The 25,681-nt window shown below is 43.5% G+C and overlaps 1 protein-coding gene across 14 annotated transcripts in view; it reads left to right on the forward strand.

Annotated features, from left to right (window-relative positions):
- The window catches only part of LOC147126603 (ELKS/Rab6-interacting/CAST family member 1-like), a 67,925-nt gene that overhangs the window by 18,459 nt on the left and 23,785 nt on the right, over window positions 1-25,681 (forward strand). For 3 of the 14 annotated variants that reach the window (XR_015084724.1, XM_086022246.1, XM_086022248.1), the window contains 12 exons: window positions 534-701; window positions 803-970; window positions 3,931-4,068; window positions 4,645-4,785; window positions 7,128-7,268; window positions 9,049-9,242; window positions 9,548-9,658; window positions 11,606-11,617; window positions 16,679-16,814; window positions 18,337-18,468; window positions 21,936-21,980; window positions 23,122-23,282. Coding sequence is in view for 10 of the 14 variants with exons in the window: in XM_086022246.1 (XP_085878372.1) it covers window positions 534-701; window positions 803-970; window positions 3,931-4,068; window positions 4,645-4,785; window positions 7,128-7,268; window positions 9,049-9,242; window positions 9,548-9,658; window positions 11,606-11,617; window positions 16,679-16,814; window positions 18,337-18,468; window positions 21,936-21,980; window positions 23,122-23,282 (1,547 nt within the window). In the remaining 4 variants the exon portion in view is untranslated. The remainder of the gene's footprint in view (window positions 1-533; window positions 702-802; window positions 971-3,930; window positions 4,069-4,644; window positions 4,786-7,127; window positions 7,269-9,048; window positions 9,243-9,547; window positions 9,659-11,605; window positions 11,618-16,678; window positions 16,815-18,336; window positions 18,469-21,935; window positions 21,981-23,121; window positions 23,283-25,681) is intronic. The other 11 variants (XR_015084727.1, XM_086022253.1, XM_086022256.1 and 8 more) reach the window with 5 other exon arrangements.

The following is a 25,681-nucleotide window of genomic DNA, read 5'->3' on the forward strand; positions in this document are numbered from 1 at the left end:
ATTAATCGTGTTGAATCGATTTTTAATCGATTTTCGATTCATCGTTACATCCCTAGCTGTAACCAAATCATTTCAGGACATAAGATGCAACGTTTTTGCATGATTTTATTCGTGTTTGCTGATAGGCTGGGAAGTCCCGAAAGGTACATTTCAACTACAATTTATTCCCAAAATAAATGTATCGAAAATGAACACCGAAAGCTCAGATATGATATTAATGGAGAAAGATGAAAACAAAGAACATTTTAGTTTTTTGGGGTTTTTTTTAAAAGCATTTTCAATTCCCTTCACAATTTTTTTTTTTTCCCAATTTTAGTTTGAGCTATTTCGTTAGATTTCCTGAACTGTACTAACCTTGGTCTTGAAGTTGGCTAAACATCACCCTTTTAACAAAACCACCTTGTTAGAACCAATAGCTTTTCATTTGTTTACACCCCCCCCTTAAGCTTTCCCCCTTTTGAATCAAGCTCAAATGTCTTTTTTTTTTTTTTTTTTAACTCCTCTCCTTGTTTTTTTGTTTTTTTTATTAACAGATGGATCAGGTCAAGCAGGAGCTGAATCGAAAGGACAGCGAACTGTTGGCTCTGCGGACCAAACTGGACACTCTGAACAACCAGTTTTCTGACAGCAAGCAACACGTGGACGTCCTCAAGGAGTCACTCACCGCCAAGGAGCAGAGGGCTGCCATATTACAGACCGAGGCATCTATCAAAAAATTAATAAATAAATAACAAAAAAAAAAAAAAACCCATAACGTCAATTAGATGTGATTAGGTTGACTTTCTCATTGCGATGTACGCAGGTGGACGCATTGCGCATTCGCCTGGAGGAGAAAGAGTCGCTTCTGTCCAAAAAGAGTCAGCAGATATCGGAGATCTCGGATGAGAAGAGCACGCAGAACGGAGAAATAAGCGACCTCAAGGACATGCTGGACGTCAAGGAGCGCAAAGTCGTCGTGCTTCAGAAGAAGGTACGTGGCGCTTCAGGTCAAAATAGTGGCAGAGCGGCACGGGCGCAAGCAAAAGCCTGGCCAATTTTGGGTTTTTTTTTTTGCTCTTACATAACATAACATAGTTGCTCAGGCTACGAGTTAACTCTATAAATTATTATGATTCATTTGCGAACAATTACTCCCGAATTATAAAGAGCTTTCGTGCGAAGTAAGGAAGAGATTGCGTTTTGCTCTAAACATTATTTGCATCATTTTTAGTGCTGTCAAGCAATTAAAAAATGTGGTCTAATTAATCGCAACATTTTGCATAATTGATCGCGATTAATCTTAAGATTTTCAGCTACAATTTTTTTGATGAAGTTTGTTACCGATATTTACTTGAAATCGTGACATTAATGTAGAAAAAAAATTCAAAGACTGTTCCAATAGGTTTTGTTCATCCTTGCATCCGATTATTTTCCGGGAAAATACAACTGTTGAACGATACCCCAAAGATGTACAAATAATATGGCGTTTGAATCTGGCTTTGCAAAGTGCGCAAATTATTTGGGATTTCTCCGATGAGTCGTCGAGCACCTTTTGAAAGTAAAACTACGTAAAAGTCCGTCTTTGCGAGGAAGTAAATAAAATGGAGTTAACTGAGTTCATTTTTTTTTTTTTTAATGCGTTATAAAAGTTAAATTAATCTCCATAGTTAATGCTTTAAATTTGACAGCCCCAATAATTTTACAACCATATAAGCTTTTTTAACTTGATAAAGTTTGATTTTAGAAAAAGTGGATAAGTAGGAGTGCATCAATAAATCTTATTAATAATGCGAGTTGCTCTCTTTTTTTTTTTCTTTTTTTTTTTCAGACGGCAATTGATTTCGCACAGTGTGGCATGACTTTAATGGGACTGTAACTTTAAACCGCAACCAGTAGATGGCGCTGTGATACAGGCTAGTGGAAAAGCTGCAACACTCCCGGGTCACAAGATTTAAAGCGCTATTTTGCAAAAAAAAAAAAACAAAAAAAAAAAAAAAACACTGTCCGACTGCGTAGTTGGCGAGCTACATAAATAAATAAATAAATAAATAAATAAATAACACACGTTGAATAAAAGCCATCGTTTATCATTAATCATCATTATTTTGGGTCTAGTGGTCAAGTGCCTTCTTTTCAAGTCCCCCCCCCCCCCATAAACAGATGGAGTTCATGAAGGACATAATTACCAATCACGCAGACAACTCTGAGGGGAGGGGGAGAGCGAGAGCCGGGTGTGTGTGTTTAGAAATGTCGATGAATACTAATGAGCTGCGACCCCCCCCCCCCCCCTCCCCGTTCAATAAAAGATGACCTGGCGTCATCTTCAAATGGAATACAGTCGACTGTCTGAGTGGCGGTCTGACTGCCGCTTGCACCCCGGATCGCATCTTGCGCAGAATTTTAGCAATTTGTGTACGCTAAAATACCTTCTCAGGTTTATCACCGCAGAGGGAAAAATCGGGTACCGGCGTCGACAATTTTGCGTGTTACCCATCCAGCGCTTGTCAGGATCGAGAAGTGCAGGAGGGATCAAAGGCTTGTGGCTTTTCAATGTCAAGTGTGTGCGTGTGCGTGTGTGCGCGCGCGCGTGTGTGTGTGAGGAGAGCGAGCTGTCAGTCAAGCTGTCAAGTGAACAGTTGATTAATGAGGCGCTGGAGATGTTTTACTGTGCTCGCGCAATACACACCGTGAATGTGGGAGTTTTTTTTTTTTTTTGTTTTTAACTTCACCACATCAATTTTCACGTCTCGATAGGATCATCAAGAAACAGAACGAGGAAGGAATCGAGTTGTATTGAAAGTTTAGCACGCGGCTTTATATTCGCATATTTTCCGTCATCTTTAATTAAATTTTTTTTTTTTCTTGTCTTGCTCCGCCTTTTGTTTTCTAGTTTATGGTGTACGTTTACCTGTCAGTTTTTCAGTTGTCTGTTGTTGTTTTTTTGTTTTTTGCTAAATTTGTCTTCTCACTGATGAGTTTGCGAGGAAACAAGTGGGGGAGGGATAATAATGATAAAAAATAAATAAAGCGGGTAATTAAATGTTTTGTTCACTTTATTGCCAAAAGTTTTGGGACAAACCTCTTAATAGGGCTCTAATGACGAAAAAAAAAAAGTTTTTAGAATTGATTATGTTGTGATGAAATCCAGGTCGATTAATCGATACTGTCATTGATATTTTTTTCAGCGCAGCACAGCGTTCTCCAACCTTTATTACGCCATGGAATGGTTTTCACGTAAAGGCCTGCAACTCACCATTACACGATTAATCGAAAATCGGTTTCAAACCGATCCGTCCCGATTCATCGATTACTCGATTCGATAAATCGAAAGATCCGGTTGATTAAATTCATCTTGAAAATGATGTCGCGAAGCGGTTTTTCAGTCCAGATGCATAGCACATTATGCTTTTGCGCCAAACGTCATTGCGATTGTGGATGGCTGCAGAACCACACTAGTGCACAGAGACAAGCATGGTAGCAATTTTTTTTTTTAAAAATCGAATCGAAAATTGAATCGAATCGGGGCTTGAGTGACCCGTTACATCCCTACGTTACACTGAGCGTGGTTGTAATTGGTGGCAGCTTTTCACACTGGTTTGAACCGATTAAGACGATGAGCCAAAGCTATCGAGGCTAACCGCTAACTTTATAAAGCCCACCGCTTCAAACGTCGATGTAAAGTCAATTCATGCACCTCTTAATATACACTGCATTCTTGGCCCTTTAGTTGGCCTCGAGGAGACATCTTGGACAATCGTATTCTTCCAACTTCATTGGAACAGTTTGGTGTGAATTTGGCGTGCGAGCGTTTCGGTCATCGAACACCTTTGGGGCAGAGAGCGCAAAAAAAAGCCAAACAGCATATTTTCTTCCGTTTTCACGTCAAGTAGACGCGATGGCCGTTTCCCCCCAATACGCCGAGAATTCCGGATGCTTTTCTCCCCCGTGCAGATCGAGAACCTCCAGGATCAGCTGAAGGACAAGGACAAGCAACTGAGCGGCCTCAAAGGCCGAGTCAAGTCCTTACAGACGGACACCTCCAACACCGACACTGCCCTGGGAACGCTGGAGGAGGCTCTGTCCGAGAAGGTACGTTCGCTCATCTGCGGATGTTGACCCCCGTCCGACCACCCAGGCTTTTAGGCCGAGCAATTAAATTATGATTCAATTATCCGCGGCGTGTGTGCAGAAAATGTGTACGCAGAAGCTCAATAATGTCGGGTACACCCCGAGCAACTTGTGTTTTTCTACTGTTCGGACGCACATATACAGGAAATAAGCCGATTAATTTGCGAGTCGCTAATATTCAGGCCGGTGTGTGTATTGGCAGGCGTAGGGGACTGTCATCTCCTACTTTCCCAAGACCGCTACCCAGCCCCCCCACCCCCCACCCCCGCACCGCCCCTCCCCCCACCCGTCTTCCTTGCTTTCTTTGAGTCTATCGTTCCCCTTATGTCACACGAGCGCCGCGCTCTTGTTGTGCCTTGAATTTGAACTCCCATTTAGTTGATCTAAAAATGCGGTGCCAGAACGTATTATGTATTATATGAAATTGAATGCAACTGTTATGTGGAAATTCAATCTGGATTCAAGGTGTGGTTTTTTTTTTTTTTTTTTTTTTTTCTAATTTCGTTGTTTCCATCTGTCAATTCCTCCCCCGCGCAGGAGCGTATCATCGAGCGACTGAAAGAGCAGCGGGAGAAAGAGGAACGAGAGAAGGGCGACGAGGTGGAGTCCACCAAGAAGGAGCTGAAGCAACTGCGGGAGAAAGTTTCCCAGACGCAGGCTGACCTTGCAGACCGCGAGGTACCGACACACGCGCACATACGTCGATATCCGCGCTACCAGCCGGACGCGCACACGCACGCACGCATTCTATACCCTCTCCTTCCCTGTCAAGGAGAACCTGACTGATCTATCTCGTGGAACAGATCCACTATCCTGCCAAGGTCCTCGCGCCGAAGGACCGCAATGATAAAACATTCAACGTCCCTTGACAACATAATATAAGAGCGGCGGCCGGCGGAAAGCACCGCTTCTTGTGACCTTTATGCAAAGCGCACAACCCGGGGGGAGGGGGGGGGGGGTTGGGGGGGGGACAGGGAGTGACGAGGCAATTTCCCGCACTCGTAATTAAGTTGCCACTGGTTGCGTCCGCCGCACAAGTTTGATGTGAGGAACGACTTCATGAGAGCGCCTCAGCCTTGAGTGCTTGTCACTTGTGAAATCGATCTACTGTACGATCTTAATAGTTTCGTCCCGCATCCGGGAAATGTAGTCGGATTGCAGGAATGGGTGAATTCTAACAGGAGCGTCTTACTCCACAAAAAAAAAAAAAAATCGATAAATTGGACACCGTCCTGAAATGAAGCTTAAAAATCGGGAAAATCTGATTTTACATCGGTTTTCGATTAATCGTTACATCCCTACCGAGTAGGATATATCTACCAGGTAGGGGATGTAACGATTAAACCAGCATATGGTATTCGATTATCGTTACATCCCTAGCTAGTAGCATATATCTACCGGGTAGGGATGTAGCGATTAATCGAAATCGATTTAAAATCGATTCGCCCCGATTAATCGACAATCGAGTTGATTACATTCATCTCGAAAATGATGTCATGAAACGTTTTTTCATTCGGATGCATAGCACATTTTGAACGTGTAGATCAAATGATGCTTTTGCGCCAGGCATCGTTGCGCGTTGCGTTTGTGGACGGCTGCAGAACCACGCGAGTGCGCAGAGACCAGCGTGGTAGCAATTTTTTAAAAATCGAATCGAATTGAAAATCGGGAACTGAAAATCGAATCGGGCTTGAGTGAATCATTACATCCCTACCTCCAGGTCATCTCTGGGCTTTTCCACACTACAACAACGAGGCGCTCTAAAGCAGCCATGCCAGCCCGAAGCCAGTCCACATGCTGACTGTTTTTTTTCTTTTCTTTTTTTTTTAATTCACCCCCTCTTCTTTTTCCCTCCTGGCAGTTCCGCCTTTCTCTCCATGACGTGCGCGCACTCACGGCCAACAATGAGGCGCTCTAAAGCCAACCACTGATGCATACAAAGTCTGTTCTTATACACGGTCGGTTCTTATTTAGTAGGGGGAATCAATTCGAGGTGTTTCCAAACTGATTCTGCCGTTCTCAGTCGTTGCACATTTCATCCTCGAACAATCAGAATCTCCGAATTCACTTTTACAGGGTCTACCTAAAAAAAAAAAAAACTCCACAGACCTCCTTCGTGACATGCGCTGGGCTATAAACCACCTGTCAAAAGACGCGTTGAGTAGTTATAATCCAAACCTTTAAAAGAGGGAACTCCACCCAAACACTGCACTAAAACGCACACGTTATTGTTTAAAAAAAAAAAAAAAAAAAAAGCGAGGGTGGTTAATTTCACCTCCTACAGTACGCGGTTACTTTTAGTATGTTGCGGGCTCGTAAAACCCGTTAATGTCTAGTTGTATAATGTCCAGATATACGCGGGAGAAAATAAGCATTCCAAAATGCCCATGTGGGGTTTGCCTGACAACAGCAACAAATACACACGCGCACGCACACACATACCTAAATAGTGGATAATGAGAGTACGGCAGCAAGTATTCTCTGACCAAACACGATCATCCGCAGTCCGCCTTTTAGTGGAGTCGGTGGAGTGTAAAATTATACGTCTTGGTGCCTCCCCCTCCTGTGCGCTGGACGCGTCTCTATCACTGCTGCAAAGACTGACGAGGAAAGAAAAAAAAAAAAAAAAAGGAGATGGACTTCACGCATGGAAAGATCGAGTGGGAAGAATGAGGTGTGGGGGGGGGGGGGAGGGGGAGAGAGAGAGTCAGGTCATGGGAAAAAGTTTTGAAGAGCAGGGTGATGATGAGTCACACTCTTGACTTGAGAGGAATACCTCAAAGGATAAAAATACCAGTTTATTTTGATTGGGTTTTTTTTTTTTTTGTTATGACGAAGATGCAAGGGGAGGAAGTGTTACTGAAAAAGGTCAAAAGGTCAAAGGTCGAAAAATGAAATGTCCTTTCTGAAAATGGATGACGTGAGGCAAATTGTGGTTATCTGGAATTATTTGCTAATTTCCCTCCTTTTTTTGACCCCCTCGCCCCCCCCACCCCCACCCGCCGCCACGCCCCCGCCAGGCGTCGGTTTTGGACCTGAAAGAGAAAGCGTCCTCCCTGGCCTCTTCGGCCCTGAAGAAGGACAGCCGGCTGAAGAGCATGGAGATCACTTTGGAGCAAAAGAAGGAGGAGTGCGCCAAACTGGAGAGTCAACTCAAGAAGGTCGGTGGTCGAAAGCACGTGCGTGCCAACTTTGTCTCTTGGTGTTAGCGGGGACGCGAGGCAGGCCCGGGTTGGCGTCGGGGCGCGCAGCTTTTGATTGACGCTCTGCGCGTGTGAACGTGTGCGTTGTGTTTTTTTTCACCCCCCCCTCCCCTCTTTTATTTGTCTTCTCTCGCGCACACATCTGCCCCATTATACTGTCAAGAGTCCCAAACATTTACTCTCCGCATAAAGACCTGTAAAAGCGCTCGCGCGCTTCCAAAACTAATAGGGTTTATAATTTGCGGGCGCACATACACACACACACGTGCATGTGCGTACACAAAATGTGTCCCAAGAGCAACATTTTGCTTCTGGGAAACACTCACAGCTGTTATAACTTCGGGTCCTAACTTGTGGTTATTTTTTCTTTGTTTTTTTTTTTTTTTTTTTTTTTTGGTGTGTCTTCTTTTTTGGCAAAGCAGACGGGTGGAGAGACAATGCTACTCCTGTGGTTTATATAGGCAAATATCTCTTATAAATCCAATTTTCCAACTCGGTCCAGGGGTGAATAAAAAAAGGATCGAGTATGAGTTCAAGACCCTCCAAAGTGAATTTGGAGATTTGTTTTCTAAATACAGTATACAAGGTTAAATGTAATTGCTGGAAACGTCAAAAGACGGACACTTGTGTAATAGTCATTTGTGGGGATTTAGTGTTCAACTGTTTTTCACCATTTCAAGTTTCCATATTTTTTTTTGGGGGGGGGGGGGTAGGCTAAAACGGGTCCATTTGAATACGCCATCATACGGACCGGAGCTTCAGTCTGCACTGGATGCTTTAGAATGCCTCATTGTGGGTCATAAGCAGGGTTGGAATGGGCCATCTGGCATACAGGGCAGATGCCCGGTGGGCAGGCGTCTTTTTTTTTTTATCCCATTTGCTGCTATTTAATGATTTTTTTTTTCTCCATTTTACCCTACAATTTAGAGAGAGCCGCCCATTAATCCATTTCCAACATAGACAGCAAACTGAACCAATCAGTAGCAGAGCTACGTATCAGCCAGGGGTGGCCAGGCGTTATGTCAGAATATGAGTTTTTAGGAAATAACATTTGATTCTGGCAGTCACTGTCTATTAGGCAAACTAGGTAAAAAGGAGGATCAGTTTTTGATATAAAACTCACTTGGAACATTTGAATTCCCCTTGCTCTTTTTTTAAAATTTTATTTTTATTTTTTTTCAACTTGACAGCCATCATACGGACCGGAGCTTCAGTCTGAACTGGCCGCTTTAGAATGCCTCCTTGTGGGTCATAAGCAGGGCTGGAATGGGCCACCTGGCATACAGGGCAGATGCCCGGTGGGCCGGCGTCTTTTGTGGCCCATTTGCTGCTATTTAATGACTATTTTCCTACGTTTCACCCTACAATTTAGAGGGAGCAGCCCCTTAATGCACACATCTCCATCTCTGGATATGTGCGTTCTATCTGCCGAAACCCCGACTGCCACAGAGGCGGTTTGCGAGCTTACACCACACAACGCTCTTCTGGCGCGAAGAATCTCATCTCATTTCAATGTTATTCAGCGAGGACAATGCGTCGTTTCTGTATTGATAACGCTCGCGATTGTGTTTTCTGCCTCGTTAAGCCGGCACACAAGTCGCCCCCCCCCCCCCCCCCCGACACAAAAAAATGTTGTTCTTGGCTCATTCCCTTCCGACTGAACCCGATGAACTTCTGCTTCCCGTAGTTGCCGCTCACCTCCCCGTTTGTCGTCTGTCGTTTATTTTTCCCGCCGCAGGCCCAAAGCGCGGCGGCCGAGTCGGCGGCCGGCGCCGGGCTCTCGCAGCGCATCTCCGGCCTGGAGCAGGAAGTGAGCCGCCACAAAGAGGACGCCGGCAAGGCTCAGGCCGAGGTGGAGCGACTCCTGGAGATCCTCAGGGAGATGGAGAACGAGAAGAACGACAAGGAGAAAAAGATCCACGAGCTGGAGAGGTGAGCGGCGCGAGACGGAAGAAAAATCGCCACGGGGAAGGAATAAAAAAAAAAAAAGGCTTGACAAAAGTCTCCCCTGCAGCTCGTCGGCAAATGAAATGAAAGTCTTTTTTGCTTGAAATCATCATTTCATATAAGGACAGACCCAACGTCGTTTTCCTTTTTCCTTTCATTTCTGGCTTTCTGACGTCAATAACAACCTTCCTTTTGTCTGCCAATACATTCAATTATGATTCATCTCACCCCCCCCCCCCCCCCTTTTTTTTATTTTTATTTACCAAACCTTATTCACGCACGCAAACCAGAAAGCCTTCCGCCTCTCATCCGTGGCGCTCGCAGCAGCCGCCGAAACGAGCCCCTCCCCCGACTGCCGATCAGCAGCCAATGGGGGGGCTGGTGTGGGACTACCTGGGCACGTGAGTGGCTTGGAGGCCCCCCTGTCAATCATTCGGAAAGTTGCACGAGACCCACGAAAAAAAAACACCCCCCCAAAAAAAAAAAATCACTTTGCTTGTCAGACGTCGGGACATGCCAGCGTCCCCTCCCATGTGGAAAAAGTTGCTCCCATCCTTCCTGTATGAACAATAACATTAACTCATTCACTGCCAGACATTTTCAGACCCTCTTTTACCCTAAGGTTTGAAAAAAAAAAAAAAAAAAAAGGAAAAAAAAATATGAATTAATTCCTGGGATTGATTGGCCTGTGAAAAGACGTATACATTCGTCTTTGGCAGTGAATGAGTTAATAAAAGTGACGCATTTGGAATCATATAAATACAACCAGGAAGATGAATGGCCGCATTTTATTTTATTTTTTCCTTATGGGACGCAGCTGAATTCACTAATCTCCATTCGAGTTGCAGCATATCGCACACAAGCGGGCCAAGTTTCCCCAAATCGAAATATCGACCCCACCAAAAAAAAAAAAAAAAAAATATGCGGCTATTTATAATTCGGAAATTAATGGGGGTTGAGCTGTGTGTGTTTAATGATTTATTTCGCCTGAGCGCGGTTGCGAGCGCGGTGGACGTAGACCTCCAAAAGTATCGGTACAGCAAGGTCAATTCCTTTGTTTTGGTTTTATACGGAATAGGGGTGAATATTGGCAAGGATGTTGCAATACAATACATATCACAATACTTGGGTCTCGATACGATATTATGACGATATTGCGATATCACGATATTGTTAATATCAAAATTACACGTAGGGATGAGGAATGAAGTTGCCGTGTATGTTAATCGGAAGATATGGATTAGAGGACAAATTGAGTCAAAACTATTTGCTTCAAAACATCCTATTTATGATTTGTGTTTTTGCGCATTTTCTCCGGGAAAAAATAAATAAAATGGAGTGTTACACACTGCCACCGTTAAATCGATTTTAGAAGATGAAAAATCGCCCTTATATTTGGCGGCCGATAATCGCGATATTTTGGCAAATCGATTTTTTCCCCACACCCCTAATAGCAAAGACATTTGCGTTTCCGAAAAGATGATTGTCACTCAGAATTGTTCAGAATCCCACTTTTTATTTCGTGATATTAACATCCGGATGTTTTAAACAACTCAGCGACTTTCGTTCCAAGCCACCCGCTTTTCGAGTGAGCAAAAATATTGGACCGGACGTCATTAACCCATTCACTGCCAAGACACTGGCTTCCTGCTCACGGTGGTAATCGATGACCATCAATTGTTTTCATACCGCCGCACAGTATAAAATCTGTGGAACGTTTCCGATGACGCCGATGATGAAAAGCTCGCGCGCGGGTTCAACAAGGCCAGCAATCGTCGACCTTTCCTGCGTGTGTAAATGCAGCTGTACGATGCGGTGCCGGGCTATTTATTTCAGTAACTAGGATGGTAATTGGAGCAGACTGAGTGACTTCACACTGGGGGGAAATGGAGCTGAAAAATCTGCCGCGATGGCCAAAATAAAGGATTTGGACAGCCGAGTGGAAAACAAAGCGAGACAGCGACGGCGGAGAGGAAGGCAGGGAGAGAGTTGTGAGAATCGAAAAAAAAACAAAAAAAAAAAAAAAATGTTGCGATGGACAAATTGTGTCAGCGAGGCGAGTCAAAACACGCAATGAGCTCTCTTACTTACTTTGGGTTGAAATGAACCCAAATTGGGTGTAATAGTTGATCGGTTCGCCCGTTCCACTGCTCATGCTTTCCGTCCTGCCTGCGGAATGTCTTTGCCGCGATGTCCGTCCACCTGTCTCACCCTCACTGCCCTTCAATGTGTCTTTCAACTTTGCGTGATCAAGCCGGCTAACCTAGTGCTCACTTCCTGTCTCACCTTTCCTCTCCCCCTCCCTTTGGCTTTCTTTCATCCTCTCGACGCAACGCCGCCCTGCCAAGTCTTGCCTCGAGGTTAGTGTACGGCATGCCTTCTTTTTTTTTTTTTTTTTTTTTTTTTTTTTTTCCCGCTCTTGTCATAAACTCTGCTTTTTTTAATCATTCCCGTCACGCCTCGCCGGCTTCGCGAGTCTTTTTCGACTTTGACGGCTTCTCACTTTTGTCTGTCGCATCGCCCCCCCCCCCCCCCCCTCGAGTGGGGGGGGGGGGGGGTAACTCCTAGCGCTGTACCGTCCTGCTCATGCTCAAACTTTCATAGCGCATATCCGTGAATGTGACGCATACTTGCAGCCGATTGCCTCCGCCAAAGGATGCTGCTCAATCGATTTTTAATCGATTTCGATGAGATAACGACAGTTCGCCGGGCGAATGACGAGCGTAAAAAAATCCACTGCGCTGACGTTCGCGGCAAGCTATGCGGTAGGTCAAAGTCAATCACGGCACTTATAATGAGAATTATAATAATAATAATTTTGCCAACAAAAGCCCTTTCTCAGTCTTTTTTTTTTTGTTGTTGGATGGTTAAAAAAAACAAGCAAAACATCAATACATTTTTTTTCCTCATATATTGTGAACGTTCACAGAATGAATCGGTACGAGAGCGAGCCAGCGAGCGTGCGGTACAGTCAACCGATAGCCCACAAAAATCCTCCGCGCGGCACCTCTGCGCTAAGAGTCACACAAGGACCTCAAAGCAACCGCCGGAACAAAGAAACAAAACAATTCTGTTTGGGAGCCGCGGAAACATTGATGTCAGACGTTTGGCGGAGGATGAGGAGTTCCTCGCATCAAAACAGGAGATGTTTCGCAGCCCCCACCCAAAAAAAAAAAAAAAAAGAACAACAAAAAAGGGCGAGTTAAAGAACTCTTCTTTCGCTTACCCAGCAAAGCAACTTTTTCTTTTTTTTGGAGTTTCCCATTGGAGTTGGAGTTGAATCGCCAAAACAAGAGCGAAGACGGCCAGGGAACAGCGGCGCTCAGAAGTTCAAACCTTTTTACAGCACAATGGAGAATACTTCGAGTAGATCTCAGAGAAACAAGGGGAAGTTGGGAAATTCAATATGACCTTTATGCCTCTAAGAAATAAGCAAATTCTTTTTAATGCTGGAAATTAAATACCTGCGCATGAAAGCAGAGGGCTGTTATCGTAACTTAGCGTGAAGCTCATCTGGCCTTGTCCAACAGTAACAAAACCCTCCAACAGCGTGTTCAAAGCTACTTAATGCACTTTATCTCCTCTGTTTAAGCCTTACAAAAACGCACCGCTAATTTCACGCTCAGGAGCTAGAACTCGCATAATGTGCGACTTTTCAGGTCCTTTTTTTGAAACATCGGAATGAGCTGGTCTAGCAGTGCCGTGTACGACTTTGTCCCTAAAAAACCTTGGTTGTGATTTTCTTTTTTGTCCAATCAGATTTCAGCTTTGATGTGTTGCTATATAAGGCCTTCAGACACAGGATTGCAGGCCCACGTAATTGAAACTACCATTTTTTTTTTTTTTTTTTTTAAAGAATCTGAACCAAGCAAATTTCAGATTCAGCACTAGTGGCTCCCTCTAGTGGTATGCAAAAGAATCACGCAATTTAACGTTCAATTTGATGACATTCTTGTTTATGTTCTTTCTATGGCCGTCAAAATTGAAGCATTAACTATGGAGATTTAAATTTCATAACGCACTAAAAAAAAAAATTAACTCAGTTAACTCAGTTTTATTTGACTTCCCTCTGCTCACTGTGCAGCCAAACTTAGACAAGAGTCACTGTCGCAAAGACGCACTTTTACGTTGTTTTACTTTATAAAAAGTTGCTCGACGGCTCATTGGAGAAATCCAAAATAATTTGCAGACTTTACACAGCCAAATTCAAATACCATATTAGTTGTACGTCTTTGGTGTATCGTTCAACAGTTGCACTTGTCAGGAAAAGAATCGTATTCAATGATCAAAGAAGGCTATTAGAATTTTTTGAATCAAAATGTACTTTTATATTAAATCCAAGCTTTTACTCAAGTAAATATCGTTTCCAAGCTTTGTAAAAAGTAGTTTAACAATACGATTAATTGCGATTAATTATGGAAAATGTTGCGATTAATTAGTTAAAAAATTGCAATCGTTTGACAGCACTAGTTCTTTCTATAGCATTTTGGCTTTTTTGTCTATAAAGTAGCGGGCAAATATAAGCTATTATGTTTTAAATACTTCCTTTCAGTGTAAAAAAAAAAACATCAGTGTTTTTCTAAGAGTGAAATTCCAAGTGGTTAAAAGGAAATCCTTGATGTTAATTTTGTGTGAACTGTGTGCAGTAAACATACATGAGTCCTCAGAGTATTTCTGATCAAATATGTATGCAGGACTCCAAATGCAATATTAATATTACCTTCACGCGGGGCCCTGAATATCAGCCGCATGCTAATGAAGGAGGTAGAAAAGTTCTTATGTTGGTGAGTTTCGGGAAGTTTTTGGAGATGTGTGCGTGAGCGTTGCGAGCGATATATCTGGGAATTTTGCGGCTTCGCAAAGCGAGCGCAAGTTCAAAGCGCTGTCAGCAAGCTTTTTTGCGCGTATTTACGTTAACACCTCACATGGTATATCTGCCGCGCGGCCACCGCGTTAGCGCGGGTTGTAAATGCGCATAAACGAAACACATGTAAGAGCGCGCCCTTGAAATATTTGCCTGTGTGGTCTGATGCCGTACAAAGCAGGTTGTGTTTGGAGTCTATATAAATTCAATCTCACTTAAGGGGGGAATTTAAGAGTACGCGGACATAAATTCCTCGCATTCTATAGCTTATAATGAGAGAGCAACATCACACAAATATGTAGGTTCAGCTCCAGCGTATTTTATAGCCCCGTGGGAGTCCAATGATCAAGTTTTTAAGAGCCTGGCAAGGGACATTTGGGTGAAAAATGTGGCAATTGTTTGACGGCTGCTGCGGTCGCCTGTCATCCATGGTTCGCTAAGTGGATGGGGATAGAACCAAAAAGCTTCGGTCAGGAGCAAAGGGGGGGGGGGGGGGAACCCAAAAAAAAATAACCGGCTGCCGTCTTAACGCGCGAGGCTCGCGATGTGCTAGCGGCAAACAAACCAGATGCCAGCAAAACAAGTGATTAGCAGGATCAAAATCAAGATGAAACCAGAGCGTCGGGTCAACAAGGGAACATTGCCCGACTGAAAAATCAACTCCACATGCATACGTGCTGTAAATGTTGCATGAAGGGGGGCGGGAGGGGGGGGGGGGGGGGGGCCTCGGCGAACTGGATGCAAGGCGCTTCCTGGACGTCCTCCAATAGGAACATTCCTGCCTGTTTATGACCTGTTACAAACACGCAGGGCTTGAAAAGATATTCCCCAAAATACTGAAAACATGCTCAGAAAGGTGGTGCCGATCAGATTTAGTATGTTTCTTGATGTCTTTCAGTGACGGGCCAGATAAGTAAGAAAGATCCGGGTCATGGCACCAATTGAAAACATTGATCCACGCATCGCAAGTATGTTGATGTGTATAATAATAAGACGCTTTTAAGATGACATCGCTGTTGGATTCTCATCCCCGGAGGCCTTTTGGCTTACTGGCAAGTGAAAAATCTATTTTTCTACGCCCCGCTACCAAGTTATGATAACACGTTAACATTTGCACTCTGCAAGCTGAGGTAACTGTACACATGATTTTTTGGGGAAAACAATTCGCAAACAGCACTTACTCAACAAAAAAAAAAAAAAAAAAAGTTGAGTCGACGCCCAGCTCTGTGTGGTCGCTTGCAGACCTTTTGTGTTTCTTATCCCTCATCCCGAGCCGTGATTCGGTGTAAGCTGTTAAACCTTCCTGGTATTAGAGCCGGGCTGTCTGCAAGTATGTGTGCGCGGGGGGGGGGGGGGGGGGGGTATTAGAGGTCCGATCGAGACAAGCTGGTGTGATAGCCGATAGGCTTGTGACAGAGGCGCAATGGCGTCCAGGCAGATTAAGCGGCGCGGATTAAAAGCGCTTTCTCCATCCAACAGGCCTGCTGCTTCCATGACGAATCTCTCCCCATGTTTTTTTTTTTTTTTTAACCTTCTTGTCTCGTCAGACCATTGTGTCATCCGGCCACGCACTCTGACTTCACTTCCTGGTCATTGCGCTGTATTGGTTGTGGCATTAGCTGCAGCAATTCGAATAATTTTACTTGCAGAAACGGGTACAAAAGTTGACTTTTCAAGGAGGCATTATTATGCATCAGAACGTCTACTTTTTTTTGTGAGAGTACAAGCTGTTGCCTTCCGGAATAAAAGCCAGTGTCTACATATATAAAAAGTGACTTCAATGGCTTAAAGAAAAACAGTGGTCCTGACAGGTTTGGAGTTACGGTTACAAAAAAGAGAGAGAGAGACTAACTACAGAGAGAGGGAGGGAGAGAAAGAGAGCGACTCACTACTTCTAGCCAACTCTACAGTCCAATACCCTGACACCCATGTCACTCACCAGAGAGAGAGCGAGAGACACTAACTTCTTCCAGCCAACTCTAGTCCAATACTCTGACACCCATGTCACTCACCAGAGAGAGAGAGAAAGAGAGAGAGAGATTAAAGCTACCTCCAGCCAACTCTACAGTCCTATACCCTGAAACCCACGTCACTCACCAGAGAACGAGAGAGAGACTAACAGCAAAGAGAGAGAGCAAGAGAGACTAACTACTTCCAGCCAAGTCTAGTCCAATACCCTGACACCCATGTCACTCACCAGAGAGAGAAAAAGGGAGAGACTAACTACCTCCAGCCAACTCTACAGTCCAATACCCTGACACCCATGTCACTCACCAGAGAGAAAGAGACTAAAAACACAGAGAGAGAGAGACTCACTACTTCAAGCCAACTCTACAGTCCAAAACCCTGACACCCATGTCACTCACCAGAGAGAGAGAGAGAGAGACTAACTACTTCCAGCCAACTCTACAATCCAATACCCTGACACCCATGTCACTCCCCAGCCACCGCCCTTTCAAACCCGCCACACTTAAAGTCACAACTATGATAATAAATGCGATCATCGTTGGAGTACTCCATTCTTCCGTTGACTTTTGTGTGTTTTTTGTGCACGCAGGCAGATGAAGGATCAGTCCAAGAAGGTGGCCAACCTGAAACACAAGGAGCAACTTGAGAAGAGCAAGAACGCCCAGCTGATGGAGGAGGCCAAGAAAAGGGAGGACAACATGTACGAGAGCTCCCAGCAGATAAAGGTGCGAAGGGGGAGGGACGGAAGAGCGAGAAAGTTTCAGGGAGGGAGGAAAAAGTTTCTCCCCCGATTCACTCTCCGGCCCTATACCTTGAATATATTGGCGCTATCACAACAATGGCAACGTGTCAAAATGTGACAGGGAGCCGCCTTGGGCAATGTCAAACAGGCAACACTGGATGCAGCTCGGGGAGTGTGCGTGAGCGGGTATCCGGAGAGGATGATTGACACGGAATGAGGTGACAAGAGAAGCAAAGGACCGGCGCGCGCACCCGCGCACGCCCACGCGCCGCGATGCAGTCAACGCCGTGGCTTTTGAACGGCGCTTCCTGCATCCCCGCATCGAAGCCGGCCGGGATTTGGAAGCGCGCCGTCCTTCGCTTTCTTCCACCTCGTCCCCTTGAACTTTCCCAGTCACCTTTTTTTTTTTTTTTTTTTTTTTCCTTTCCTCCCCCTCCGCTCTTCCAGGAATTGTTAGCGGCCTCCCTTGATTAGAGGCAGATGACAGTTTTTCACTTGTGTGACTCCACAACCGCGCAGAGGGACCCGGCAAATAAGCGTAACCGATGTTTCATTTCGGAGCCGTCCCGCGGCATACTTTGACCAGGCGTCAGGCGGCGAGTGAAATCCGAGTAGAACCCTTGCCGTAAATTTGATTCAGCGCAATAAGAGACCTTTAATCGAATTAGGCCGATCTCAGTCCGCATAGTTAGACTCCCAGTCATGTTGCATCTGGAGCGGGACTCCGAAAATGTCCGACTTAACGTCGCATCATCAATTTTGAGTTTGACAAACCGCCTTTGAGGTGAAGTTGTGAATTCCAAAGACTCCTCAGGGGGAGGAGATTATCTGTTTAATCAGATTGAGCGGAAACTGACGCCTGTCAGTTTAAAGCGGAAGTCAAGCCCCAAAAATTCTTTGCAATAGTATGTTCTATGCACTTTCATTTTCAGTCGACAGCGAGTGACAAAATGGCCGCCCCCTGAGATGGACAAAAAACGGCTGGATTTTGATGCTTAACTCCTATTCCACAAACGCAATATGAATCAGAATGCCTTGTTTCATCAACCAGTGGGCCTGCATAGAAAGAATTCTTGAGAGAAAACTAATTCGCTGCCAAAGACGAATTTATTTGTCTTTTCAAAGTCCGGCCGTTAAATCCCAGGAACTTATTTATATTTTTTTCAAATGTTAGCGTAAAAGAGGGTCTAAAAATGTCTGTCAGTGAATGAGTTAAGTGAGAATTCATCATGTTTTTGCAAAGCACTTTAGCAAGTTGATTTTAAAGTCACCACAGTGGCTTTTAAGAGGGTTTGCGAGGTGGTTTGGGCGCTCGTTTAACATATTTTAATTTTATTCCTCCGCTGGCGCAGCGTTGAAAAAAAATCAACCTTACAAATGCAGCGTCCCCGCCAAAGTAAAGTCCAACCTTTCCATGGATGAAAATACATCGATCACTCCGCTGGCATGGTGTGCCCCCTTTTTTTTTTTTTTTTTTTTATTCATTTTGTGCACATGTGTTGCAGGACTCCATGCGCTATAAGGAGGAGCGCATCGAGGAGCTGGAGGAGGCCCTGAGGGAAAGCGTTCAGATCACGACCGAGAGGGAGCTGGTGCTCGCCCAGGAGGAGCAGGCCCGCACACACGCCGAGAAACAGGTACTCTCTAGCTTTAAAAAAAAAAAAAAAAATCATTCGCTGCCAGACGTTTTCAGACCCTAATGTTTGAAAAAAATAGAAAAAAATATATAAATAAATTCCCGGGATTGAATGGCTGCTCTGTGAAAAGACGAATAAACCCGTCAATGGCAGTGAATGAGTTAAATACAACCTTCACCGTCCCCTCAACTGTTCTAGGATTATCTTTTGTGTTGTTCCGAAGCGTCCCGACAGGGACAAAAGTGTTTCTTGGCTGTCATATTAAAGAAGGGCCGTGCCAAATGTGGCTCATGGCAGCACACTTTCCCCGTGTGCCAACTGAGCTCATTCAGGTGCGGCCGCGTGTTTGCCCAGTCACTCCTCGTTTGGTAAACATCCCTATTTAAAGTACAAACTTGCATTTTGTCCGCCCCGGCTGCACACAAACAGCTTTGTGGCAACCGGAGCGCTATCCTTGTTTATCTCCGGCGAGGAAGGCAGAGCGTTGAGGAGATGTAACCGCAGCAGTTTGCTCATCGGTCCACGAGTGACTTAACAAGGCCTCGGAGATGTAAAATGTTCCTCAAAAGGCTGCGAGGGTTTTGACAAGTGTTGGAAAAGATACAAAAAAAAAAAAAAAAAAAAAAAAAGCGTGGGCCGTGAGGATGAATACTGCCCTGAGAAAACACGGCGCCGTGTAGCTGTTGGCAAAAAACGTCGGCACTCCATTGTTATTACCGCCTCTAAATGTTGGCCGTCCCGTAGACAGACGTTAAAGCAAACACCGAGGGTCGTTTTGCTTTTGCTGCATTTCGCTGACACGCTTTGTCACGGTAAATATGGATTATTTGCACAATTATATTCAGCGGAGGGTCCGCGTCCAAACTCACAATCAAAGTCGGTAATGATAGCGCCGCGCTTGTTGGTTTTTGACACGCATAAGCCTCATCAAGTGGACATTTAGGCCTGTTGCGCAAGAGCTGGAATACAAACGTTGGGAAAGGTTCAGCTTGATTTTGATGGACACAAACCGACAAATACTGTCTGTTCGCATAACTTTGAACAGCATATCAGTACGTTTATGTAGCTAGTCATTTTTTAGCCCCCCCGAGTTGACTTGTTAAACAGAAAACGCGTACCTCAGAACAAAACATTCATTTTATATTGTACATTTGAAAATGCAGAGCACCTGTTTTAAAGACAAAGTCAATCCAAAAATGTTCTTTACAATTATATGTTCTATGCGCCTACAGTCGAAACACGGCAATCTGATTAATATTACGTTTGTGGAATATGAGTTAAGCAAATCCACCGTTTTTTTGGGGGGGCGGCCATTTTGTTTCCTGAGATGAACTTTTGTTTGGCGTTTCCACTCATAATCCTGCTAAACGGAAAGAAACATACACACAGAAGTGCACGGAAAAACCAATGCGTTCATCTTCCTGAAGTCCTGAGGTTTTTTTTTTTTCCATTTTAGATGTATTGCCATGACACTTTCAAAAAAAAATAAATTAAAAAAAAATAAAAAGGAACAGCTGAAAGTGGCCTCTCTAATTAGCTGTGCAGACGCCATTGAGGCAGGACGCGGTGCCGGTGAGCATCCTGGACTTTGAACGCCTCGGCGAAGAAGCACGGAGCAGAAATGTCAAATTACGGCCAACGGCAGCCAAACACAGACATGGCCCAACGTCAACACCAATTCGGCCATTTTGTACAGACCTGCAATGTACAGAACAGTGTTCAATCTACACCACATACATTCCTTCCAGCACACATAAACATGAGAGAAAAAGCGCTAACTGCTCTTTAAACAGCATCGCATTCAGCGACGGCCAGATGGACTCGGCTTTGGATTCTTTGCATGGACGCGAGAAAATAAATATTTTTATGTTCCTCTCTTTTTCTTTTTTACGAGCGTGTCGCCGCAATTAGGCCTGGGCGAAATGATTCATACGATCGCGACAGAGGCGGAGACAATAACGAGCCGGTCAAAGAGGCCTTGCTTTTGTGCAATCGAGCGTGTTTGTTCTTGCTAATGTAGCCGAAGCAAACACACACCCGGGATGAAAAATGAAATATTTTTACATCAATAGTGCGATTGCGATTTAACCTACGATTATTCTTCCAAGGTCATCTTTCAAATTACAAACACGAGCAATATATTAATCTCTATTACAATAAACACTATCAGATTTATTTTACATAAATTATTCAGATGTATGACAGATGTGTGAAAAAAATGCTATTTTTATTATTTCAAATTTCATTTTTGATACAATGTGTAAAAGGTCCACTATCGTAACACAACAACAAAGGGTTTGATGCAAACAACAAAATAGCCACATACCGTCGTTTTTTTTTTTCCCAGTGCAAAGGGCTCTCTTGCATAAAAAATACCATTCAAGGACGGCACAAAACTGCTGAACAAGAAAACCAACATTGAGTGCAAGAAATCATTTTGTACATTTTTTCATAAAAATAACCTCACTCAAAATTTTAATATTATTGAGGTACTTTGTTTGTCCTGCATGTTATGTTGTAGTATAAGGCAGTATAAGACCCAGTGTAAGCGCAACTAAAACATGTCTGCCATCTTGCGGTGATTGGTGAAATTACAACTCAAACGACAGTCGCTCCAGGATTAGTAAATTCTCAGATTTTTCTTTTTTTAGTTTTTTTTTCCCCAGTATTTTTTCAGATTTTGGATTTTGTCCGTATATTGTCCGTATATTATACGTAACATTATATTGAATGTTTATCAGCATTTTATTTATTTTTTTTAATTAAAAAAAAAGATAATGAAAAAAAATTCACACCATCCTGGTTAGGATTACTGCCATATATTGACAAACGGCGTGTGTGTGTGTGTGTGTGTGTCAGGGAAGTGTCCCAGCTCAAGCGGTTGACCGCACCAAAATATAGGCGACAATTTGAGCGAGACGTTAGTCATTAATGGTCAGTGGTGAAAGGTGTGTATGCGCGGCTTTGTGGCAACGGCGTGGCACACCCCATCCGTCAAGATTTTGTCATTTTTTTTCTCCCAATTCCTCTTTTTTCCACCCGGGATTCATCCCTCAAGCTTCACCCCTCCCTCGTGCTCGGAATTCAAAAATGGAGCCCGTGTTTTCCGACTGCTCATTAGCACAATTCACATCTGCTGTTTCTCTCGTTTGTCCATATCGCTCATGTTCTTGATTCCTTCCGTCAAGGGCGTTGCATACGCAGGCTGCGGTTGCTTTACCAAAATTCATTACGAAGATCGTCACCAGGCCTTGGCGGAGGTCATTCAAGTTCATCTTGCATTTTCACGACTTTTTGCTGAATTTGATGACTTCACTTAAGCATTTCTATCTTCTCTCTCCTCCTTGCCGCTTTTCCTTCCCGCCTTTTTGTTGTTTTCACTTCTTGGCTGTCATGTTTTCCTTTCTTTTTCCTCCGCTTATTCCATCTGTCCATCTTTCCATCCCCTTTTCTCTCTATGCACGCAGCTCTCTCATATTGAGCTCAGCACGACTGGCTTTAGGTGGTCAAAGGTAACAAAGCGCCATCACAGACGTCACTGTTGGGCATGATGTGTCTTTTATTATTTTTCTGATGTGAAACAGGAAGTAAGATGCACATAATATTAACGTAGGCACTTTCAATGTCATTTGCAGGGCCCTAGCCAATGTGATTTTTTTTTTTTTTTTTTTTTTTACTAATTAGATTCATTCATAGTTCTCGATCATGGAACCACTTAATTTTTTAAAGTGAAAATATCATCATTATAAATTTTGAAATTTACAGCAACTAACCCGGACACTCAAGAGTTAATTCAACGCAGATGACGCTGATTTCAAATAAATTCACCTTGCTTTCATTTCATTCATTTTAACTTACTCTTCTTTTGTTTTGACTTGAAATTAAGTGTTAATAGTAGGGCTGTCAAAATTACAGCATTAGCTATGGAGATTAATTTAAATTTCATAACGCGCTAAAAAAAATTAACTCAGTTAACTCACTTTTATTTACTTCCTGTAGCAGCTGTCCTCCTCCAAACTTAGAGGAGAGTCACTGTCGCAAAAACTGAGTTTTACGTAGTTTTACTTCAAAAAGTCGCTTGACGGCTCAATGGCGAAATCCAAAATAATTTGCACACTTTGCACAGCCAAACCATATTAGTTGTACGTCTTTGGTGTATCGTTCAACTGTTGTATTTTACAAGAAAAGAATCATATTCAAGGATCAAAGAAAGCTATTACAACAGTCTTTGAATTGAACTATACTTTTATTTTTTTTCCCACATTGATTCCAAGATTTTACTCAAGTAAATATTGCTTCCAAGCTTTGTAAAAAAAACTGTAGATTAATCGCGATCAATTATGGAAAATTTTGCGATTAATTCGTTAAAAAAAATATATATATATTGTTTGACAGCACTAGTTAATAGTAATAATTCGTTTGAATGTAATTATATTGAAGGTGAATTCTCACCCGATTTTTGGCGCCCCCTAGGGACCAGCATCTTAGCATCTGCCTATTTGGCCTGTAAAAACATGACTGAAAGCAGTTGTTCTATGCACACGCACGCGTCAGAAATGACCTGCCATCAAAAATAATTCACAGACCATTTCTGTGGAAAAATATTGTACGTCTGTCTGTGTGTGTGTGTGTGTGTGTGCGTGCGTGTGTCAGGTGGAAGACCTGCTGGTTGCCATGGAAAAGGTGAAACAGGAGCTGGAGGTGATGAAAGCCAAGCTGTCATCCACTCAGTTGTCATTGGCCGAGAAGGAAGGTCACCTGACTGCCCTGCGGGCCGAGCGGCGGAAGCACCTGGAGGAGGTCCTGGAGATGAAGTAAGAATTTGACTTTGGTGCTCAAAAGCTTCTCGGAATTAGCGCCTCCGTTTTCCGTGGGGCTCCTCAACCAGCCCAACCTCTTGACCCCCGTCCTTTATCTCCCCTCTCCCCCTTAAATTAAAGCCGCAGAGTTAAGTAGACTATTAATGCGGTAACCATGTAGCACTTTGGAGCTCTTCACATGATTGATTGCATACGCAGACGTCCACCCGGGCTGCGTTTTAATGCAACATTAATGGACGGTCTTGCATAAGCCAAGAGTCCAAGCGGTCTGATGTACTTACACCACTGAGGATTTACATGAACTGGAACAATACTTGCGCTTGAATGCAGAAGCCAGGGAGAGAGTCCAAGACCGCGCGGCATCATGGGAAAAAAAAAAAAAAAACAACACGGAGTCCCAATAACTGTGTTGCCTTGAAGTGTGCATGGATGGCACTGAATTTATGGGCATCTAAAGGGACTGAGAAAAAAAAAAAAAAAGAGGAAAAAAAAAAAAAGCACTGTTTATGTCACAGACATGAAGTCACACAAACGTCCGCCTCTTTATGTTTTCCCGCCAGACGTTAAAAACAAACTTTAATGGCGTCTCTAATGCGCATTTAGAGGCTACGGCGCGCCGCTTTTTCAACGGACCTGGTGAAATGCAAATCAAAGTTATTAAATATTAACAGAGATGAGAATAACATGTTTATTCAAGTAAGGAAATTGTAGTAATGTGATGGGAATGATCAAAATTTCATAAGGTGGAGTGCACACTGTCCAGTTAAATGCGTTGACAGGACGTTGGTGCGAATAAATAAATGAAGAGAAATGTATATAACAGAATTATGCAATATGGATTTTACCATGCGTTATCATTTTTAGCTATGTTTCAGAAAAGAAAAAAAATCCAACTGTTGTTGGACCTAAACCTTTATTCAGAAATATGATTAAATCTATGACTATGTCACACATGATATTATTATTATCTTATTCTCATTATTATGAAAATTTTTGTAAAAATTTACTGACCAGTGTAATGGTTCCTTGCAGCCCATTTTACTGCAATTTTTAGGGGCAGTTTTATACGGACTTACGGATCTACTATACATGGAGACGGTCACAGCTCCTCAATAAGCTGCAGTAATATTACCATTTCTTCTCAGAGGATAAACGATATATCTGTGACTATTGTTATATGGGTTGCTTCACCGTACGGGGTTATAAGTTTTTGTTTTTGTTGTAATCGCTCACTTCCCTTCTTCTTTAGACTATTGTTATATGTGTTGCTTCACCGTACGGGGTTATAAGTTTTTTTTTTTTTTTTTTTCTTTTAATCGCTCACTTCCCTTCTTCTTTAGACTATTGTTATATGTGTTGCTTCACCGTACGGGGTTATAAGTTTGTTTTTTTTTTCTTATAATCGCTCACTTCCCTCCTTCTTTAGCTGTCTTCCGTTGACTTATATGATGCGCATGACACCGCTGGCCTCCTCCGATGCGTACAACATGGTGCCCGCGTCGTCCGTGTCCGTCTATGTGCGTGTAATGCGCCTGAAAAAGTGCGTGCGCTCACAGGCGGCCGTAACTCTTTGAGGTTTGATGTCTGATTTGTTGCCCGGTTTAACACTGGTGTAAAGTTTAATGTTTCTGTACGACATGATATATGATACCGGAGCTTTCAGCGGGTTCGAGGACAGGCTTAGAATATATTAGCCACACACACACACATAAACTCAGGCAGCGCATCTGTGACATTCTGTCTCACTTTTCTTCCAAACTGTACTCGTCCAAGAAGTCATCAGCGAGCGAAGGGATACGAGTTGTAGCTTTCCTAGCGGGGGGGGCGTGGGTGGGTGGGGGGGGGGTTACAGTGTGGGGATAGTGAAATGAAAGAAAATGAGCATTAAAGTGTTTCTTGGCTGCCGGAAAATGAGCGAAAGCAAAGAGGAGAAAGACAGCTGTCCAAAGATAACTAAGTCCGGCCAACAAAAGCGTGCGCTTGAAATTATATTACCCCCATCGCCGTCTCCCCAGCTCCTTCTGTTCATCCATCACCCTTTAAGACTGAATTATATATATTCAACATATAAGCAGTTCATGATGTTTCACGCCTGCAAAGAGGTTTTACACCCCGTGCGCGGGATTTTAATTTATCGCTCGTTGTTTTCGCCATTAAAGAAAGGCGCGCGTAGCATTTTTTACGAGCGCTAATATCAGAAAATTGTTTGGCGAGGCAAATGTTCTGAGGCGTAGAACCAGCGAGACGTCAATTTCTGTTTATTTGCAAGGTTGTTATGGAGATTGTAACGTTAAAAATGACAATTTATCACCGTGGAGAGCATTCAAGAAATGAAACAACGGTGTACTTGATGATTTTTTTGGCAGCATGGCTTCCAGGGTTATTGTTAGCGG

The sequence above is a fragment of the Filicampus tigris genome, chromosome 22, assembly GCF_054856515.1.
Source record: "Filicampus tigris isolate MCC_2025a chromosome 22, RoL_Ftig_1.0, whole genome shotgun sequence".
NCBI classification, from domain to species: domain Eukaryota; kingdom Metazoa; phylum Chordata; class Actinopteri; order Syngnathiformes; family Syngnathidae; genus Filicampus; species Filicampus tigris.